Genomic DNA, 22,848 nt, shown 5'->3' with positions numbered 1-22,848 from the left:
AAATAGATTTTATTATATTATTTATGTGGGGTGTTGTGTGTTTGGTTGATGCAGAGAGAAGAGCTGAGATTGAATCTCGATTTTGCGTAACTCGTCATTGCACTCATTGATCAGGGCAGTATCATATTCGAGCCAGCATAATAGAGGAAGCTGAGATCTGCAATTGTTGTTTTTTAGTAATTGAAGCTATCATTTTCTTCTATTGTTGACTGATTTAAAAAAAGGAATTGATGATTAAAGATTTGTTGTTAGAACCTTGCATTTTCTTCTATTGTTATGCAATTTGGTTGTTTTGTATTGAATTCGATAACATGTTCAACTCTTAATAAATTTTGTTTTCCTTATTTGATTGCAGTTATTTAGAAAGCCTGAGATATTTCCATCTTTTTGTGTTGAAGCAATGGGCAGAGATGTTTTTGAGGAAAGGGTGAGCTTCACGATGTGAATGAAGGTTCTATATTTCTCTATATGTTGAAAGTACATGTTTAGACAGTTAGCATATACAATTATTCATTTTGATTGCATTTCGAACTTCAATTGTCTCGCAACTTTGTTAAGATATGGGTAATTATGTTGATTATATATGATGCTAAAGCCCAGCACATTGTTGTTTTTTGATTCTAATAATAATTTAATTGTTATTGATACCTGTAACAATCCAGCAAACATTCATCTCCCACATCTTTGATCTTTTTGTTTTTGTTTTTTTTTTGTCTCCAAAGCAAATAAATCTTGATCATTTATACTTCTGAATCTCCTCTCACGTTATTACTATATTATCTATTAAAACGTACTCCGATTTTAACACATATTTCTTTCCATTTGATGTTCTGCTGTGATGAACTATGTCATTTCTTCTAATGTCGCATTTGGTATTTTGTAATTTGAAATCTGAGAACATGTTCTACGTTTATGAATGTTTTTTATGATGTCATTATTATTTTTTATATATATGCACTGTTTGATAAGAATGTAATGTAAACTGTGATCTCTATAAAAAAGATTGGCCATTAAGAAGACTTTGGTTGATTTTATTTGTAGCTGATTCGGTATAGGTAAAATGAGTCTCTAAATGTAGTGGAATGCCTTGGTTTCTTGACTTAGAAAGATTCACATTAAAAGAATTAAATGATGTGCGTTCATTGGATATGAATGTTTATGACATTTCTCAAAAGAAAAAGAAAAAAGAAAAATAATTGTGACTGATTTAAGATGTTTGTCATTTTGATAGCATTTCAATTTTCAAATGCTGTGAACTTTTATGGTAATAGGGTGAATTATGTTGATTAATTATTATAACAAAAGAACAGTATATTCACATGGCATATGGACAATTATATTATTAGAACAATAAATAAGTAAGGTCTGTGGATTCTCATTTAGCCTTGAATCTTAATTCATTTCTACGTTTCTGTGAAAAATCATTCACAATTTGATGCGTTTTCGAAAAAAAAAAACGAGAATTAAAAAGAAGTGGATCGGTTGTTATTATATTGTGCGCATGCTTGTCTTCATCATTTACTTCTATCATCCTAACATTTATTAGTATTAATATCATTTGCCTATTACTTGTCAGTTGAAATATATTAAACTCCGTCGGTGCTTGGTTGCAAATCATGTTGAAATGACTCTTTTCTTCATCCACCAGATGGAACTCTATAATTTTGTATTGTCTTGCGCCTTGAAACGCAGCTGATAGATAAAAACCAGATATTGTGAGAAGGGAAATACATATAAGATTTTGTCCTGAGAATATGTTCTTTTCAATTGTATGATTATTATTTGACCGAATATTTTGACTGAGAGTTTTTTGTTAAATTATCTAAAACTCCAGAGTAATTCATGTACTCGTTTAACTTTATATGCGCTAATTCCATTATTTTGTATCATCGAGCAGGTAATTAATTTGACATGATTGTGTAGAACTATTTATGATTTAAACAATGATTAGTAATTGTCTTCAATCATTATTTTGCCAATAGTTACTATGTCTATAATTCAATGATGCAAATCTTCTCCATGTTATTAAACTTATACGCTTCTCTTTTTAATATATATGGTCCTTATTAAATTAATACATCCCTTTCTACTAGCTTTGTTGGTAGGATCTTAATCTAAAAGATTGAGAATGTCAAATCAATCATTATTCCAAATAATAAATAAAAAAATATATTTATAAATTCATAATTTACGAGTTTATGCCTGATTTCTATGCTATGTGAGCAGAGTATAAGATCCTATATATCAATGTCATTATATTTTAAATACAACAAAAAGGAACATAAAAGAAAATAGTGACACAACAAATAAGACTCAAACACAATGGACTATGACTAATTAGAGATTTATGAAATAGACTACCTTATTAAATTCATTGAAAATATAACGAGCTTAATATGTAAGTCAATGCGTATAAAAAGTCTTTTTGTTTCTTTGTTTGAAGGAATGAACTTTAACAGTTTTAAACCGAGATGTTTCTTCGTGCATATCCAACATTAAGAAGGTGATAAGGGCATAACATATGCAGTTTACGCCATAAATACATATATAAATCTAAATTAACATTTTTAAGTTACAAAAAGGTGGCAGATAGCGTAATCAAAAAGCATTATAAAAAAGAGTCCATGATTTGAAATATCTATTAAGGATTGTAGGATGTGTCATTCAAGTTTATGAGTACAATTGATTGCCATCCTATGACAAACCTGACCATGCTTCGAACATTTTTAGTTTGCCCATTTCTATGTTCACAGACTGTACATTGCTAATAACTATATGACTAGTAATTGATGTGCATCAGTTTTTGAAGTACATTGATTGAAATATCATGCAAATGGGCATGCTGAAAATTTGAAAATTAACTGACTGCATTAAGCATTGAAACATTACTGATTGATTAGTGATATTAACATGTGTTGTATGCAGAAGAGTGAAATTTTTTTGGTGGAATTTCTTATTAGTTATTGTGAATATCTATATTGTTTGATTATTTGTGTTATATCTGTAAACTAATGATTACACTCATAAAGGACGCTACGATCTCAGAGGATGTTTAATATACAAAATTATGAGCAAGCGGGAACCTTTATCTTTCTGAAAATTGATTCATAATTGCTGTGATTTATTTATTGGTACTAGTTATTAAACTATCACGCAGGCTAATTCCCAGTATTTTGTTTATTATCGAGCGGTATTAATCTGACATCCACAAGTTTGTCTTGTTTTTTTTCATCTTATGTGCAATGTTTGTCTTTGTTTTTTTGTGAAGACTTATTGCCATTTATAGTGCACTCTGATGACTTTCCTTGAGTCTTAATTAACCTACCTGAATTATATTGGATTCATACATTTTTTAGACAACATTTGCTGAGTACATAGAAATGACATCCACAAAAGATAATCTCATATTGTAGATTTATCTGACTTCTTACAGAAAGGACAGTATTATCTGACTAATCATGAAAATAATGAGAGAAATGCTCAAACTCTGACCATTTCTAATACGCATTTTCTATCGTACACAGAAGTGCATTACCATTCCTATACACATGTCTGTTAGAATTAGCAACTATTCCGGGCTGGCCCGGGTGATTTTCCTTTTTTTTTATTTTTTTTTATTTTTTTCCAAAATTTTTTAATGTTATTTAACTTATAAATTATAAAAAAAAGACAAGAAAAATAACAAAAACAATAATTTTATTAATTACTTAAAATGACATAAATTACAAATAAGAAATGATAAAAACATATTCTTTATTAATAATTGATAAATCAGTTACAAATTACAAGTACAAATTTATTTTGGAATTAATCGCATCACAATAGATAAGTAAATCCCAACTAGGTTGGCACCTACTCACCTATATCACTATCATTTGCAATTATTTCCAAAATAATTCTTTACAAATTGTAAGCTAAGATATAAAAACTACAATCTATTCTTTATATCTATCTGCTAGTCCCAATTCTTCAAATTTATCTTCAATTCCAGCCATCCGATCGATGCCTTGCGTTCGCTTCTCGTACCTCCACCAATCTTGTAGGCACATCACCGCTTGTACAGTATATGGATCCAAGCATGTCCTGTGATCGTCGATCAAACGACCTGCTGTGCTGAAGGCGGATTCCGAAGCTACCGTCGAAACCTGCACTGTTAGTAAGTCACGAACCATGGTGGAAAGTATAGGATATGAAACTGATCCATATACTTTCCACCATTGCAAAATATCTAAAGCATTTCCTTGACATCTAACTAAAGAAGCAGAAAAATATTCATCTATTTCAGAAACCTCCGATGATGACGATCCAAGTCCAGATCCACCAGTTAGCTCGGCTACCATTGCATACCTATCAAAACTTACACTTTTACCTCGGGCTCGGGATGAGCTCGAAGAAACCGAAGCTGCAGACTGTTGTGCAGCTACACCATGTCTAGCTGCATACTCATCATATAAAGTTTGAAAATAATTTCTAATAAGTAAATGATGAGTAGTAGCATTCAGGGTGGTTCCATCATCTAAGTCTATAACCTGTCCACCATACAATGACTGTAACAAACTTCGAAGGCCAATATCCTTCAAGCATGGATCAATAAGAACCCCCAAACCAAAAATATGAGGAATATGCCTAAAATACTTATTAAATTTGCTCTCCATTTCAAAAACCATAGGTCCAAAAGTAGCATCCAAACGATATTTATCAAAAAAAATTTGAATATTTAAAATTTGTAAAGCAGCTAAAGTAATGGTTGGATAATAACAGCCAGATAATAACATTATAGCATCATAAAAAACTTGTAACATTTCATTTAAATTACATATAATTGTCCATTCATCTTCAGTTATTCCATAAGTGCTACCAAAACTAGAACTAGAAGCATAATAGTTTATAAAATCAGTTATAATGTCTTTATATTCTATTGCTACACTTAACATTGCATATGTGGAATTCCACCTATGGTCAACATCTTTTGGAATTAGTCTAGGCTTTACATTTTTTCTTTTACAAAATTGTTTCCATCTTTTAAGTCTTTGTTCAGAAGCATTATGCATATAAGCAACTATTCTAACCTTTTCTATCATGGGTTTAATTTCAGTAAATGCACTTTGAACAATTAAATTTAAAATATGACAGATACACCTAATATGAAAAAGATCACCATGACATGATAATGAATGACAGAGTTAATCTGATAAAATCAACAGCTACATTGTTATTACTTGCATTATCTAGTGAAAGAGAAAATATTCTTTGTGAAATTTCTAATTTCATAAGTTCTTCAATTATTAAATTTGCAACATTAGCACCAGTATGTGACTCTTCTATTGTAATAAAAGAAACAACTCTTTTAAACATTTGATAATTTTCATCAATCCAGTGTGCTGTGATACATAAATATCCAGTTTGTGCTCTAGATGTCCAAATATCAGAAGTTAAAGAAAATTTACAGTTTAAATTTTTAAAATAAAAAATTATTTTTCCTTGTTCCTCTTGATAATATTTTTAAATATCACGTTGACGGGTTTGACGAGAAAACTTTTTAAATGCAGGATAAAAACCATCTCTAAACATATCTTCAAATTCATCATCTTCTACTAATTTAAAAGGAAGGTTTTTAAGAATGATAAACCTGATTACGCATTTCCTAACTCTGGCAGCGTCATAGTTCCAACTACCGAGACTACCAGAAGAGGAGGATTGAGAAATCATGGATTGTCGGATATCACCTTGAGGAGGCTGGCCTTTGTTGTGTTTATCTAAATGGCGTTTGAGGTGGTTGGTGCCGCTCTTATGATGAGCTTGAAAAATCTTGCCGCACAAAGCACACTTAGCCTTCTGGGTGAGGATCCTACCGTGTTCATCCTTGGTGACGTCGATCTTCTCGTAAAAATTCCACACATCGGATCTTGGCCGTTTAGGAGCTCTTGGTGCAGATTCGTCGCCACCGGATTCGGGATTAACTTCGGTAGGAGGACTGATAGTAGGAGGACTCATAGTAGGAGGACTCAATTCAGGATCGGGAGATATGTTTTGCTCTTCATAATCAGATCCGGAAGCCATTTGGGGATTGGATTAGAAAGTATAAGCGCCTTAGCCGCGGCACCTTGGTCTGCCGCGCCTTAGCCGCGGCACCATGTCCTGCCGCGCCGCCATATGTTGCTTGATGACGTGTATATTGTTCTTCTATATCGTCTTGAGTGGTGTTTGAATGTCTGTAAGCATTTTTTGATGTCTACACCAGTCCCCTAAGCAAATGACCAAAATAACCTCACAAAATAGCCGTTTTTTGACCGTTTTTGGGGACAAAACGGTCAAAAGACCGTTTATGGCCGTTATGGTCGGGCCGGCCCGGGCCGGCCAAAACGGTCAATTTCGGTGGACCGTCGTGGCCGGGCCGGCCTCAACCGTTTGGCCACAACGGTCACTCTCTGTTTGCGCGTTGTGCCGGGCCGGGCCGGGCTAGGCACGGTCACCATGGTGACCGTTGCCACGCGTCGGGCTCCGGGTTGCCCGGCCCGGGATTTTTGCCCGACCGCCGACGCTGTCCGAGCCAGGCCGCGGGGCCTGGGACGCCCGCTGAGGCCAGCCCGTACCCGGGCCCGGAACCCGGCCAGGCCCAGATTTCCGGGCCGAGACCGGGCCGGACCGACGGGCTTTTTGGATAGGCCTAACTTTAACTACATTAGAGATTAAATGATGCATAAGCTTGCGCTACAGAATGTTCTTGAGAACTTTTAATCAAACTGCATATCTGATTGTCAATATTTAGTTTTCTGCTTTAAATGCCACTTTGCGCTTCTAAAATATTTCCAATGAGGTATTTTAGCTATTTATGTACATGTAATTAGGGGTGGTAAATGATCGAATCGAATCGAATACTAATGTGTTCATATTTGTACTTGTTTAAAATTATGGAATTCGAATGCAGACTCTAATATTCATATATCTAGTTTTTCGAATTCGAACTAGCTCGAATATTTGATATTTGATAAATATTCATGAATAATCACAAATATTTATCGAATATCAAAGTATATTTATTCCGCTAAAAATTTTGATTTTCAAATAATATTAAAATTTATAAATAAAAGTTATTTCTTTTTAATATGTGATGTATATATTTTTAAATTAAAAATTTAATTAGAAATAGATTTAAGATTATTTAAGTCTTAAAACTAGTATATAAAAGTTAAGTAGAAATGGTAAATGAATTAAAAATATGACACCATATGTGCAATAATACAAATAATAAGTTGTGATTAAATTTTAAATAAATATTTAATAGACAAACGAATTGAATACACATCTGTGTTAAATTCTATTCGCTAGTAAACTCGAATACTAAAAAATATTTGTTTAGTTATAAATGAACTACTGAATTGAATATGTCTGAATAGTTATTCGAACAATTATCAAACTATTTGTTAATTATTTAGTTCATTTCCACCCCCTACATCTAACTATTCTAAGTGCTTGCTATAATATAAGCTATATGAACCGTTTTCTTAAAATAAAAAAATCGTTATTATTATTTAATTAAAGTTTAAAAACTTGCACATCCACGATAACTAATTCAGACCTTACATGTGGTGCCCACCTCCTCAGTCCTTACACAAGAAAGCGTAAAAAAAGCAACAACAAAAATATCTCCCGCATGCCACGTAGATTTCTTCAACATCTCCGCACGCAAATTCCACATTAGTAATTCCCCCCCACGTGAAACCCACCAAAAATTGCTCCTAAAAACTTAAAAAGCGCCCAAATGTTAAAAAAAATGCAAAAGAAAACAACCCAAATTCGCTTTTATGCCATTTTTTCAATTGGGTCCGGACCCGAAACCCAGAACCCGATTAAACCAACAAAGTAGTAGAAAAAAATGAAGCGAAGCGTCGCGTACCCGACCCGACCCGACCCGACTGCGTCAAGCAAGCGGGCGATGCGATATCAATTCCGTCACGTGATGAATCTCCCATAAATTTGAGCTCGTGCTCAACGTGCCTTTTTTCTCTCGATGAGTTTTCCCTCACTTTTTTGTCAGTATAAAATAGCAGCCCTTCTTCATTTTCTAACGTCAAGCTTCAAAAAAAAATTTAAATCAAAAACAAAAAATAATTTCTTTTTTTTTAATGGCCAAGGGGTTTGATCCAGAGCTCGAGTTCAAGCTCAAGCTCGGCAGGGAGCCTCATGTTTCACCAAATGATTCCGATTCTATGAGATTAAGCAGGTAATTCTTTATCAATTTTATTTTATTTGAACAATTTTTTTTAGCTCTAAACATATACATTTCAAATATAATGTATCAGGGTTACAAATTGGCTAAGTAACATGCAAGAATATCAACACCCACATCCGCAACAACAACAGATAACCATTTTCTACAATGGTAGGGTGTGTGTTTGTGACGTGACCGAGCTTCAGGTACTTTTCGTTAATTGTTCTTTTATAATTAGGTAAAATTTCGTTATCGACCCATTTTTTTTTTTTGATATGTTGTTATTATTGTTTATCTAGGCAAGGGCGATAATAAGCATGGCAAGAAGAGAGATGGAAGAAAGATCGACGGAACAAAGAGAATTAGCGCCAATGGAGGCGATTGGGCCTCGGTTGGTGAATCAAGGACTGTCTATGAAAAGATCGCTTCAAAGTTTTTTAGAGAAGAGGAAGACAAGGATAGATTCTACATCGCCTTATAGCTATTAATGATTTAAGTGAAGATGGATATTGTTTGTATATTGTTTAATTTCCTCTGTGGTTACATTCTTGGTTAATTAATTTGATCCACCTCAAGTGTCATCTTTAATTTTCTTCGGTCAGAATCTTTTGGGTAGTGGCATGGGATTGTTAGTGTCTTTGAAAATGGTTAAAGATTTATTTTTTATATTTACTAAAAATCTTATTCTGGATTGAATATATATGATTACATCCTGAAATTTATTTTAAATGCTAAACCGTAAGTATATAAACTCTAACTAGGCTATGTTCAAGAATACACTACAGTGATGATGATAGATAGGAGAACATGAAAAGCAACAGAAGGAAAGAGAATTTGAATACAATATTATAGTTTCTTACAATGTTACAGATATATAAACGGATTTGATACTTGTCCACTGTATTTTATTTCTATTGATTTATCACCTATCTAGGACAGAACTTGTCTAAATTCAGGATATGGTAATTTATGAGCCCATCCAAGAAAATGCAGCACATAATTATATCAAAACTTTGACAGTATATAGCAAGTTTTCCTCTATCCATCTCATAAACTCTTCACAATTTCTTGGTCATTTTTTCCCTTCTTTTGTTAGGCAAGAGAATGACGGTTATTGTGGGTTTGGTCCAATAAAAGTATGTGAGATGACTCTTTCAAACCTAACAGATTGGTATTATAGCACATTTATATATGGACTGTATTAATCTAATAGACCCAAATTGACACAAGAAAGATTTTGTCCCTTATTCTTTATGCATTCAAGAATATTTAATTTAAGAATATTTAATCATGCATCCATGTAAAACTTTCCCCCTACTTCGTGATTAACATCTCGTGTCTTCACACAAGTTTGTACTGGATGACACTGTTCACTATGTCTTTCGATGCTTGGTTGTTCCTATTAACATGGTTAGCATTAGATGGATGGAACGTGACATTACTGTTAGAATATAAAAATATAATCCTAAACTCTTATCATAACTTTCGAGTTTTGATGTAACAGTTAGAGAGACTTAATCTAAGATGGTATCGGAGCAGCCTGTTGTGCTCTGATACCACTTGTTGTGCGCGGAAGCCACTTGTCGTCCGCCGAGTAACCAAACCAAACACCGAGAGAGAAGGCAACTCAAATCAAACAATAATGACACAAACTCAAACACAAAGTTTAACGTGGTTCAGCAAATTGCCTACGTCCACGGGACAAGAAGGGGAGGGGTTTAAACTATAGAGAAAGAGAGTACAAAATAGAAATTACAAGATCACTCAAACTAACCTCTCAAACAAAACCCTCAAATCTCTCACAAAACCATCAAACAATTTGCTCAGAAAAAAACTTTCTTTTCTGTGCTCAAAACTCTCCTTCAAGCTACCCCAAAAATGATCAATATGATCCAATTAAACCCTAAACAAATCGTGTTCCTATTTATATAAAACAGGAAACCCAAACAGTGCAGGAAACCGAAGCAGGCCCAGACCCGACTCGCGGTCGACCGTCGAACCCATCGCGGCCGATCGGATCCAACGACCGAAACCAAAAAACACTACAGGGTTTTGCCGGTCGCCCGCCGCGCCACTTGCGGTCGACCGCGAAAAGTCCAGAGACTTTTCCTGTGCTGTGCACATTCGCGGTCGACCACAGCGCCACTTGCGGGGGATCGTGCAGCATCCAAAATGTTCCCTGCTTCAAAAAATCTGAACTTCATCGCTGTGTCGCCAATTCTACAATTCTCTACCTTGGCGAAGTCTTCCCAAAACTGAGCCGACACCAACCAAACCAAATGTCTCACTTGTTACGTCTAGTACGAAGTGAAACGAAATCACAACAACGGGCTCAATCCACAACAAGTCGAGATGCAAATGAGAATGCGAACATTTTTCAAACGTCGGTACCTATCCATCAAATCGGCTGCATCATAAATGACTGCCTACGTATCCTCTTGCCAAAGGAATCAAGCCTTCACGTAGTTCCCCAAATGACCTCCAAATGCCCTCAATCAAATATAAAAGTTCTCAACTCTTTGTTTTCGTCGAAAGTTACCTTAGTCATTGATTTCATTAAACTTTAAGCGTTACAAATGAATTCAAACAACAAAAGAATAAAAGATTACAACTTTCTTGAAAATAAACACAAGATCCGTTCGTCGTCTCTTGCTTGCGTGGGTCTTTAGCCTGTGATGGTGATGTCGATATCCGTGGACTACCTGGCAATCAGATCAGGTCCAGAGCTTCGTCGATCCGCGAAGAGATCTAGAAACAGAAGCGCTTATCTCGACAAAAGCAAGATAATTGCTCTTCTTAGAATTACCACAACGGGATAATACTAAGGATTGGATGCGGGTGATGTAGATCTGACGACTTTCGATCTCTTGTGTTGAAGAACTCGACACTCTTCAGTTCGGCAGGACTTCGCCTATTCTCCAAAATTCCAGATCCCAAAAAATAAGGCTCCAGGGGCTGTATTTATAGGCTTCCAGAAGATCCGGGCGGTAAAAACTGATCGAAAACCGTCAAAAACACGTCCCAAGTGCGAGACAGCTCGGGGTGTCTCGCACCTGTGCGAGACAGTTTGTACCATTTTCAGTATTTTGGCTCTAATTCTTTCATCCGAACTCGGATTTGAGTGATTCAAGATGTGTTGGAAATATGACAAAGAGATCTACAACTTTCATGTTTATAGTTTCTTCAGATTCTAACCGGATTATGGCCAAAAGTTCTCCACAAGGTCCGAGACACCTTTGGGTGTCTCGGCCAAGTCCGAGACACCTTTGGGTGTCTCAGCGCTATTTTGGTCATAACTTCCTCATATGACCTCCAAATAACCTAATTCCAGATGGGTTGGAAAGCTGACAAAAATATCTATATTTTTTATGTTTTGAGTTTCTTTATATTCAAAACTAATCATGGTCAAAACAGCTCCATAAGTTCCGAGATACCTTTGGGTGTCTCGGCCAGGTCCGAGACACCTTTGGGTGTCTCGAGGCTATTTTGATCATAACTTCCTCATATGACCTCCAAATGACCTTATTCTAGATGAGTTGGAAAGCTAATAAAAATATCTACAACTTTCATGTTTTGAGTTTCTTCAGATTCAAAACCAATCATGGTCAAAACATCTCTACAAGTTACGAGACACATTTGGGTGTCTCGGCCAGGTCCGAGACACCTTTGGGTGTCTCGGCTTTGGCCAAGACACCCTTGGGTGTCTCGGCCATGGCCGAGACACCTTAGGGTGTCTCAGTCGTGCCAAGACACCTCGAGTGTCTCAGTTCAGCCTGAGACGTTCCGTTATGTCTGTTTGTTCGTTTTCGCCGTAACTTCTTCATCCGAACTCGGATTTGAACGATTCAAAGTGCGTTGGAAAGCCGACGAGGAGTTCTATAAGCTCCAATGATTAGATCATCTGTGGAATAAATGAGACACGAAGGGAATTTTATCTTTTGTAAGTGACACGGGGCTCCTGATCAGTTCGTATCCTTATTATTCTGAAACTCCGTTGCTTCACATAGTTCGTCAACCAACTTTATGTGTTTGTCGACATCAATCAAGCTCCTGTGACTTGGATAGTGCCCAACGCTGAGGACATCCTCAAAGTGCGGGCGATTTCGTGATATTTCTTATTGGCTGTCTGATGTTCATCATCTTCTCTTAGCCTCGAGCTGTTCGTGGAGACCTATAGGCAATTTTCAACGCCTACACTCTTCACCAACAAACATGTGGTTGATAGCTCTCCAAATAGCCCCAAAGTGAAACAAATCAAACAGCTCCACCTGAGGTGAACCAATGGTTGTATCCAAATCATATCCACCAGCGGCATTCGAATCAACCAACTCATCATCTACACCTAAATCCAAATGATCCCCTAACTGTGTCACCTCAGCTGGAATCTCAAATGATGCAGTATGATCTGGAGTATGTGGAGTAATCTCCACCCAATGTGGAGTAGCATCACTCTCCACCCGTTACGATACATTTAAGGTCTGTCCCAAACTCTCCACCTGCTGAGAGTCAATTAGCTCCCTCATTGAAGCCTTAACTGAAGTGACACTACCAGACAAAACATCCAATGGAGTTTTACCTCCAATCATAACAGTAGACAACCTATGACCAAGATGACCCAAATATATCAAAGCCTCAACACCAGAATCAATGCTCGACATCAAACGCCAGTCCTCCTCCAGCATGGAACAACTCACCAAATCTGTCATCTCATCTCGTTGTCCCAAGATTTCCTTTCCACCAAAGTGTCTCAAAATGTCATGAGCTCGGCTCAAATGCAGAAATAGGTCCCTCTTGTACCTCCCACCAAAATCAGAATAAAGTACATTCACCTTTCTGCCAATCTCACACTTCTTCAATCTCTTGGAGACTACTAGGACTTTATCCAATCAGGATTTGATTGCAACCCAAGCATTCCTAGAACAGCCACCAACAAATGAAATCAAACATCTATTACCTCCCAATGATGCCTCCTTGGAAGGTCCCCAAATGCCCACGTAAACTCTATTGAAAAGACCCTTCGTGCAGTGAATAGAGGTGTAAAACTTCACATCTGTCTTCTTGCTCACATCAAAATGTTCACTGAACTTCAAATTGCAGGTCGATGCACTCTTTTCTAAATCAATACTGGAATGACCAAGCCTCAAATGCCACAGTCTAGTCGAATCAATAGAAATCGCCAGCTCTCCACTTGTCGTCGTATTCCCAATCAAATAGTACAGGTTATTCTTCCTGACACCCTTCATCAAAATACGAGAGTCTTCTACAATCTCGAGACTCATGGTCTTGATACAAACTCTAAAACCCTCTCCAACCAAAGCTCCAATCGAGATCAAGTTCTTCCTCAAAGAAGGAACATATCTCACACCATATAACTCTCTAACTATCTCGTTATACATCTTGATATGAATTCTTCCTATCCTAAGGATCTGACATGCACGGTTGTCACCCATGTACACCACAACCACTATCCAGTTTCTCAAAACTAGCGAACCATTTCCTTTTAGGGTACACATGATAGGTCGCACCACTATCCAACATCCACTCGGATTCCTCCGAATAGTAACCTGTGGGACTGATAGAAAGCAAATAAATAGATAAGTTAGAAAGATTATCATCCGATATGACGATATTTGCTTCTGATGATGGTTGATGCGGCATAATTATGTACCAAAATTGTAAGTGCACAATTGATCAAGTTATAGTATAAAAAGTTATCGATCCTACGAGGAAGGTGATTTTAAGAGATTATTAGAATTGGTTCTTATGTTTTGTGCGTGACAAAAATAGGATTAAAGAATAAGTGTGATTGTTGTGAATATATGCAAGAGATAATAAATTGAATTTTAGAGGAGAGAAGAAAGAATCAAAAAATAAATAAAATCACAAGGCAAGAAAGAAGAATGAATAAAATCAAGAATGAAAAGAAAATTCAAGAAAGTCAAGATGGAGGATTCAATTAAGATATGAGAAATCTAGAATTTAATCCACTAGCTAACCTCAATTATAAAATACAAACTATTCTCTTTTTAACATATTTCAACTTAGATTTATTAAGCATAGACTATCAAACCATTTAAGGAAAGTATAACATATCAAATTATCATCTAAGTCAAAATTACTATTCATGATAAGAACAACAACAATATAGTAATCCTAGAATTCATAAACATAACCTATCAAACTATTTAAGATAAGCATAGATTATTAAATTCTTCTTCTACTAATTAGTTTTCTAGTTGATTATCCTAAACATGAATATTTTAAATGAAAGAGAAGAATTCATACAGTATAAAGGAAATTAGACTAGTTTCATACAATTCTAAGATTCCTACAAGAATTAGTTTCACATCTTAAGAAATAAAAGTAAGAAGAAAAATAACTAATTACAAGAAGAAAAGAAAAATCTAAACTATGAACAAGAAATAAATCTAACTACAAAGAATTAAAATCTAAACTATAAAATAAATTGCAAAAATTAAATGCAAGAAAATAAATCTACTCTACAAATTAAAGTGCAAAAAAAAATAAAAAGACAAGAAAATAAATCTACACTACAAGCATGAATGTAAATCTAACTAATAAGCAATAATAAAGAAATTACTAAAAAAATAAAAGAGAAAAATAAAAAAAAGCAAACCTTTAAACTTTTCTTCATCTCCATCATCATCATCTAACAAAGAGAAGAAGATTTGAAGTGGAGAAAAAATTATTTTTATTAATTGTAACAAAAGTTACAAAATTGGATGGCCTTCTCAATTAAGATTTACCTTCCTCTCCAAATAGAATTATAAAATTTTTCACACCTCTAACCCCTCACTCTCTACCCCTATTTATAGTAAACATCAGTGAATGAGAGCCATTGGATTGAAATCTTATCCAAAAATAACAAATTTTAGCCTTTGATTCGTAACAAATTGTACGTTAGTAGGGGTATCGATGCTAGCATCGATACCCAGTCCTCTCCTGTTGCTAATCCGATCTTTTCTCTTGTTCTTGGACTTGGGCTTTTGGGCTTTGCCATTTCTTCTTCTTTTTAGCTTTAGGCTTTTGGATAATTTGGCAATTGGTTTTCTAATGGGCTTCTTTGCTTTATTTCTTCATTTATTCAAGGGATTTTTATTGAGAGATGAGAGTTTGAGATTTATTCTTCATTAACCTGCATTTAAAGATAAAAACAATTATTAGAGGCATATTTATTCATATAAAATAGATAATGAGGGTATAAAATTGTAATAAAATATGATTATCAATGGTTGCTTTCCCTTTTCCTTCTGCTTGTTCTTCATCCATTCACTGAGATTTGGACAATTTTTCTTCCAATGATATGTCTCTTTACATCAAGCACATTGATCTTTACCAACTGTAGGATATCCTACTCTAGACTGTGACTTTTCATTCTTTCGGTTTGGATTCTTCCCTCTTGCGATCAATGCATCTGCTGTTGTGTTACTTATAGACTCTTTATCTTTCTTCCTTAGTTAGTAATTCACAAGAGCAGTGGTTACCTCACTATATAAAAGGGACGTCTTCCCATTAATTAGGGTAAGAACAAAGGTCTCATATTCCTTATCTGGTAAGGAACTCAGCAATAACAAAGTTTTGTCCTCATCCTCTATCATAACATCCACATTCGCCAAATCCATAAGAAGCTTCGTGTAGTGGTTCATGTGATCACCAATGGAGATTCATTTCTTCAATTGGAAGTGGTAAAGTCTCCTCTTCAAATGCAAGCGGTTCTCTATACTCTTGGTTAGATACTTTCCCTCAAGGATCTCCCAAATCTTCTTTGCAAAAGTCTTATTTATCACATCATATTTTCGATCATGCATTAAACAAGACCTAATAACACCACACACTGTTCGATTCATTTTCTTCCAAACCTTCTCTTCTATATCATCTGGCTTGCTATCCAATTCCAAAGTATCCTCCAAATTTTGCGCGTTCAGCGCATCCAAAACCTTACATCTCCATAATCCAAAATTATTCATGCCATTAAACTTCTCCACATCTATCTTCGTAGAGTGGATTGTAGGCGTCTAAAAATACCTATAGGTGTCCGTACACAGCTCAAGACAAAGAGAAGGCGATGAACGTCGTTAACCAAATCGAAGAGGATTATCCGAGTCAAAGAGGATCATCTGACGCCGACAAGCGCATAAAGCAAAACAGCGAACCGAGTGGCCTACGCGCTCAACAGTCAGCTCGTGCGCGTCAATCAGTTCATGCGTGTCGGTCAACACGCGCGCATCAATCAGTTCGTGCGTGTCGGTCAACATGCGCTCGTTAATCAGCTCACGCGCATCGATCAACACGCGCGCATCAAGTAGTTCGTGTGCATCGATCAACACGCGCACGTTAACCAACACGCGTTCGACGGTTAGTCCCACAACGAAACGTACAAGTCAACAAGACGACCAGTTACGCGAAACGGGAGAAACTACAAGTCCTGGAAAAGTCAGGAACATACAAGTTCAGCAGAAGCGACGGGCCCACGCTAGCGCGGGACGGAACAGACCGACCCGCGCAAACGCGGGTCGGATCTGTCCGACCCGCACAAGCGCGGGTCGGATTAGATCCGACCCGCGCAAGCGCGGGTCGGTTGATTCCGACCCGCGCAAGCGCGGGTCGGTTGATTCCGACCCGCGCAAGCGCGGGTCGGATGTGACCGACCCACGCAAGTGTGGGTCGGATCTGTCTGACCCGTGCCACATAGTCCGGAGCCCGAAACGCATTTTGGCGGTTTTTAAACGGTTTTTTCACAGGATTTATCTATTCCAGAGATTCCTAACTGACTTAATCTCATCTACAAACGTGGTTAGGCCGTTATCAACTGAGGATAAGGCCAAATCCATTATTTTCATCCGAAAACCCCCCAATCAAAGTCTATAAATACAAGCCTAGGGGCTTATTTCACAGGGGCGGATTAATTATCAAGACGAGGAGGTACTGCCAAGTTGGAGAGCAAGGGAGCACAAATTTCAACAAGGGCTAGCGAGATCCCGGCGAATCCCGACATAAAGAAGGAGCAATTCGAAGGATTTGAAGCCCGTTCCCATCCGTTCCTCGAGATTAGGCTTGGTCTTAATCTCAAGAAGAGCTACTGATTTCGCTTTGTCGATTTTAGTGCTTTAAGCAAATACCTCCTTGGTGAGGTAGGAGCTCTACCGAATTTTCAGCAACCGGATCTGATCAAAGGTGATCCACGAATAAACCCGGCACAGGCAAAGACACCCACGCAAGAATGAGACGATAAACGGATCTAGCATTTATTTTCAAAAGAATTGTATCTTTTATTTTCATTGTGTAAAGGTCTTATAAAAAGACCAATCTTTTTGAACTTATTATAACGATCAAAGTTGTAATGAGTTATACAATGAAGAAAACAATTTTTGACGAAAACAAACTGGCGACCACAGTGGGAGCCAACAGCTTTGCTGTCGGAGCTGTCGTGTCGCAACCTCGGATCTGCATCCCGATTGAAGAAGTGGTCGAATACGAGTTCGACCAACTGAAGTTCGAGGAGTATCTATCATCCTCCTCCTTCAGATCCTCTGCCTCTCGCAAGCGAAGGAAGATCAATACCCATGTTGCTGCGGTAGCTAAACCTTACAACGCCCTTCCGGCCTCCAATGAGTCCGGATCTGCAGATCTGAACTCCTCCTCAATCAAGGAGTTGAGTACAGAAGGCGCACTCACTTTATCGAAGAGAGCTCGCCAAAGACAACGCCAACGTCTTGCGTGCTAACTCGCTAGGGCTCTGGAGCCAATTGACGGGATCTATTACGAGGCGGATCTGAAATTTAGTCAACACCAATTCCCCCAACAGCGGATAAATGCCCTCTCCTCCAAATCATCAACAAATGAATGGATCCAAATCAAACGAATCCTTTCAACTCTTGAGGAACGGATCCAAAGGCGCCGCGCATTGCTTGCACATACAAAAATTCTTATGCAAAAGGCCAAAAAGTTGTAGAAGGAACAAATGGAAAAGAAGCCATCAAGACTGCGCAAAATATGGAGACCCAAGTCCAAGACGACGGCTGAAAAGATCAAAAAATGCAAGTCACCCAAATCCGACCCTCTAAGTCTCGGGTCACCTGGATCCGACCCCTCAAGTCGCGGGTCACTTGGATCCGACCCTCCAAATTACGGGTCACTCGGATCCGACCCTCCAAATCACGGGTCACTCGGATCCGACCCTCCAAACTACGGGTCACCTGGATCTGACCCTCCAAGTCACGGGTCACTCGGATCCGACCCTCCAAATTACGGGTCACCTGGATCCGACTCCCCAAGTCGCGGGTCATTTGGATCCGACCCTCTAAATTGTGGGTCACTCAGATCCGATCCTCCAAGTCGCGGGTCACTTGGGTCCGACCTTTCAAATCGTGGGTCACTCGGATCCGACCCTCCAAGTCGCGGGTCACGCAGATCCGAGGTCCGACCTTTCAAATCGTGGGTCACTCGGATCCGACCCTCCAAGTCGCGGGTCACGCAGATCCGACCCTCCAACCCGTGGTTCACTCAAGCCTGACCCGCGCCAGGGTCAAGATAGAAGACGTCCTGCACCTGTTTCGTCGATCCCTTCGAGTTCCGCACCTCCGGTGGATCACCGCGATAGCGTGGATTTGCCCCGATTTAAGATGAAGATCACGGATCATCTTGGTCCTTCGCACGCGGGTCGAGGCAAAGCCCCGGTTAAGGAACGCTTGGGACTATTGAAGGAACCTCAAGCAAACATCCAGACTGGGGGTCGTACGTGACCTCCTAACAAGTTGATTCCCGTAACCGCCCACTTGGGGGTGCGTACAGAAGGCCAGGAGCCCGTTAAGGTTTCACCCTCAGAAAAGTGTGATTCCAAACATGTAACTCTTGCAGATGCCAACAAGGAGTGGTTTACTCAGAAGAAAACGCGTCAGACAGACGAACGTGTTATACCTGAGGATTCATGTAAACAACCGATAGGTTGCTCTGACGGCAACGTCGATGAGTTGTACTATCGGGCTGGGGGTACGAACAAATCTCAAAAGAGAAGTACCCAAGAAGCGGAGTCTCACTGCCAGTGCGCCAAGATTATCAGGGTAGTCTTATCAGCATGTAGCTGCCCCAAGACCGCTCCGCAGAGGGTCTCGGTATTCAAGAGAATCTCCAACGAAACGACCAAGTCCAAACCAAAGCGTTTCTGTAAGAAACGATCGGCTGTTCGAGATGACGAATTCCCAGAAGTTACCATCAATATGCTCAATAAGGGAAAGTCCCCAATTGTTTCAAGTGGTTCTAGTCCCGATTTTTCTCCATGAAGAAGAGTTAATTCGGGAATAGCTCGACTGATGTCTCGACTCCAGCTGGAAGCGGTCAGACCTGAACAATCCACAGTCATAGTTAATATAGCTGGGAGGGGAAAGTTGACTCGACCTTCTAGTTCTGATCCACTCACATCTCATCATCTAACCCGGTTGCGACCGGGAACCATTAGACAAAGAGATTATCAGTGAATGCAGAGGGGATTATCCTTGGATGATAAAGCATTAGATGCCAACTCTGCAGTCGCTTCTGACAAAATGGTATCCAGCCCAGGGGAACCCCGCGAGGTGTTCATGATCAATACTGAACAAATCGCCAAAATTCTTGAGGATGCTCTAACCAAGCAGAAAGAGGCATTCAAGATTGAAATAGAAATGACTATGCAGCGGATGAAGGAAGAGCATGACCAACAAATCCGAGTTTTGTCGAATCAAATTGGCGAATCCAGCCGTCGCAATACTGCTAACCAAGCAGGTAGCGATTCAGATGTGGATGAACGCCTCAATGCTGATAACCCTCCCATTGACCAAAACGTTGGGGGTGGTTCAAATGCCCCCTACAGATAATAACGTTGGGGGTGATCCCGCCAAAGATAATAATATCGGGGGTGACCACATTGTTCCTCTTGGAAATCGTTCGAAACATGATATAGACGAGGACGAGAAAATAAAAGACCTCGAGAACAAAATTAACGCTCTAATGTCTACTCGAGAGGTAAAGAGGGCCAGTATTCTGTGTCCTTACCCGATAGAGTGGGATTCGATCCCGTATCCGGTGAAGTTCAACCTTATCAACTTCACATCGTTCGACGGGAAGGGCTCACCCACTCAACATCTAATCTATTTCAAGTCCCACTTAGGCATGATCTCTGATAATGAAGCATTGATGGTTCGGTCATTCGTTGGCACTCTTCGCGGTCCCGCCTTCGGTTGGTACCGCCGTCTCAAGTCTGTAAGCATCAACAGCTGGGACGACCTGGAGAATTTGTTCCTCTCTCATTCTTTGATGATGACGTCGAGATGTCAATCAGAACACTCTTCGATGAGAAACAAGAAGACGAAGAGACAGTCGACAACTTCATCAAACGTTTTCGAAATAAGGCGATGAACTACCGAGATCCGATCACGGAGGACTTCATCCTCCAAACATGTCATAACAACCTATCTATTGAGATATTGGAAGTTATGGGAGTCGCACCGTCCAATACATGGAAAGAGTTGAAGATGCACGGAGAGCAGGCCGAACGCTTCCTCAGAAGGAAACATGCCGAGAGAAGCCAACCGATGGCTAATCCTCCGAACTCAAGCTTCGTCTCCCGTGGAAAGGGGAAAACACCTGCAGCAGCTGTTGACGCTAATCAAACGTCACAATAGCAACCCCAAAGATAGCAGAAGACTTCGGGTTTAAGACTCCAAAAAGAGTATTCCTTCAAGGACGAAGACGTTCCAGCCATCTTCGAATCCCTCCTTGAAAACAACAAGATCAAGCTACCACCTATCATAAATCAGGTGGAAGCTGACAACACTACGGATCCAAAGTACTATGCGTACCACAGGAGGGTCCTTCATCCCACCAAGGATTGCTTTGCTCTCAAGAATAGCATCCAAACCTTGGTTGAAGCCAGCGTCATAACGCTGGGATAAGCCAGATAAGAACGACAACACTCCAAAGAGTATACGAGTATAAACTACTTCTCAATTACTCTAATAGGCACACGAGTCTAAACTGTTTCTCACTTTTGACGGGAAGTTCCTGGAGAATGTTAAGCTGATATTCTTAAGGATAACCCAGTCATGCAGCTGAGTACAATGATAAACCCAGTTTCGTAAGAAAAGTTGGGGTTGGTTGATTCATGTAATGGGAAGTTCCCGAAAGAATCTTACATGTAATTTTTTTAGGGATAACCCGATCATTACAAACTAGGTGATAAACACTAAACTCCCACTGTGACTTGTACGAGTCAACACTCCCATTGTGATTTGTGCTCCCATTTTCACTATCTACCCGGTCAAACCTTCTTATAGTTAGGGTCACAACCAAAGTCCCCTCTCGATTCTTTCCATGAATGAGAGGTCCACTTTCAAATTGAGCGATCAAACATTCCTATAGTTAGGATCGTCTCAAACCTCCCACTCGGTCAAACCTTCCTACAGTTCGGGCCAAAACCAAAATCCCCTCTCGATTCCTCCAATGAACGAGAGGCCCACAAATCAAGCGATCAAACCTTCCTACAGTTAGGGCTAAAACTAAAATCCCCTCTAGATTCCTCCAATGAACGAGAGGTCCATTTTCAAATCGAGTAATCAAACATTCCTACAGTTAGGGTCACCTCAAACTCCCGCTTGGTCAAACCTTCCTACAGTCAAGGCCAAAACCCCAATTCACTCTCGATAAATGAGAAATCCACCTTTAGTTCGGTAATCAAACCTTCCGACAGTTAGGATTATTCGAATCTTTTCGATTCTCAGAGTAGAGATCCCACTCTTTGTTTCACCTTCCCGGATTCTAGAAGTGGAGATCCCACTTTGAGTTTCCTTTGGAAACTGGAGATGGAATATAAAATTCTTCCTCTTCGGTTTTGGGAGATAGAATATAAAATTCTTTCTCTCCCATTTTGGGTTCGTCTTTGCCCCAAGAGAAGACACAATATTTCAACATTATAACTTCAAAATACGCGCCTTACACGTGCAGGGAATTTTATCCCGAATCCTAAGTAGGGATAAGTCAACGCCTAACATGCGTTGCCGGTTTAGTCTTTCACCGATTGAAGAAGACACTAGAATCCAAGTCTGGGGAATTTGATCCTGAAGCTTATGTAGGGATAAGTCAGCGCCTAACACGCGTTGCCGGTTAGTCTTTTGCCGTAAAAAAGACAAAAGCATACATATTCAACATTATGGCAGGTTGTTATTCATAACGCCAAAATCCACGTCTTACACGTGTGGGGAATTTTATCCCGAATCCTAAGCAGGAATAAGTCAACGCCTAACACATGTTGCTGGTTTAGTCTTTCACTGATTAAAAAAATATCAGAATCTAAGTCTGGGGATTTTTACCCCGAAGCCTAAGTAGGGATAAGTCAGTGCCTAACATGCGTTGCTGGGTAGTCTATTCCCGTAAGAAAGATGAAATCTACGTATTTAATATCGTAGCACTAAGAGAGTTAACTCTCTTAGCACAACGTCACATGCGAAACGGACTTAAACAATCTGCATGCAAGCCCGATTCAAACGGTAATCGGTAAAGGCACGTCAAACCCGTTGTAGGCTGAGGGTTTGCCAAAAATCCTAAAGTCTACGCTCCAAACACGTTGATGGTTGAGAATTTGCCAA

The 22,848-nt window shown here is 38.8% G+C and overlaps 1 protein-coding gene across 1 annotated transcript; it reads left to right on the top strand.

Annotated features, from left to right (window-relative positions):
• LOC109829574 (protein TIFY 5A-like) lies at window positions 8,055–8,813 on the top strand. The gene is made up of 3 exons (XM_020396645.1): window positions 8,055–8,224; window positions 8,304–8,418; window positions 8,512–8,813. Exons 1-3 carry the CDS (start codon window positions 8,127–8,129, stop codon window positions 8,698–8,700), a joined length of 402 nt encoding a protein of 133 aa, XP_020252234.1. The 5' UTR covers window positions 8,055–8,126; the 3' UTR covers window positions 8,701–8,813.

Source organism: Asparagus officinalis, chromosome 2, assembly GCF_001876935.1.
Source record: "Asparagus officinalis chromosome 2, Aspof.V1, whole genome shotgun sequence".
Lineage (NCBI taxonomy): Eukaryota > Viridiplantae > Streptophyta > Magnoliopsida > Asparagales > Asparagaceae > Asparagus > Asparagus officinalis.
Note: the sequence above shows the minus strand (reverse complement) of the source record. Positions and strands in the feature narration are given on the sequence as shown.

What these genes read in the sequence shown, in the direction of transcription:
- LOC109829574 (XM_020396645.1), top strand. Translation starts at nt 8,127, where the DNA reads ATGGCCAAGGGGTTTGATCCAGAGCTCGAGTTCAAGCTCAAGCTCGGC. An exon ending in GATTCTATGAGATTAAGCAG is followed by an intron (nt 8,225 to 8,303) that starts GTAATTCTTTAT and finishes ATAATGTATCAG; the next exon opens with GGTTACAAATTGGCTAAGTA. An exon ending in GTGACGTGACCGAGCTTCAG is followed by an intron (nt 8,419 to 8,511) that starts GTACTTTTCGTT and finishes TTGTTTATCTAG; the next exon opens with GCAAGGGCGATAATAAGCAT.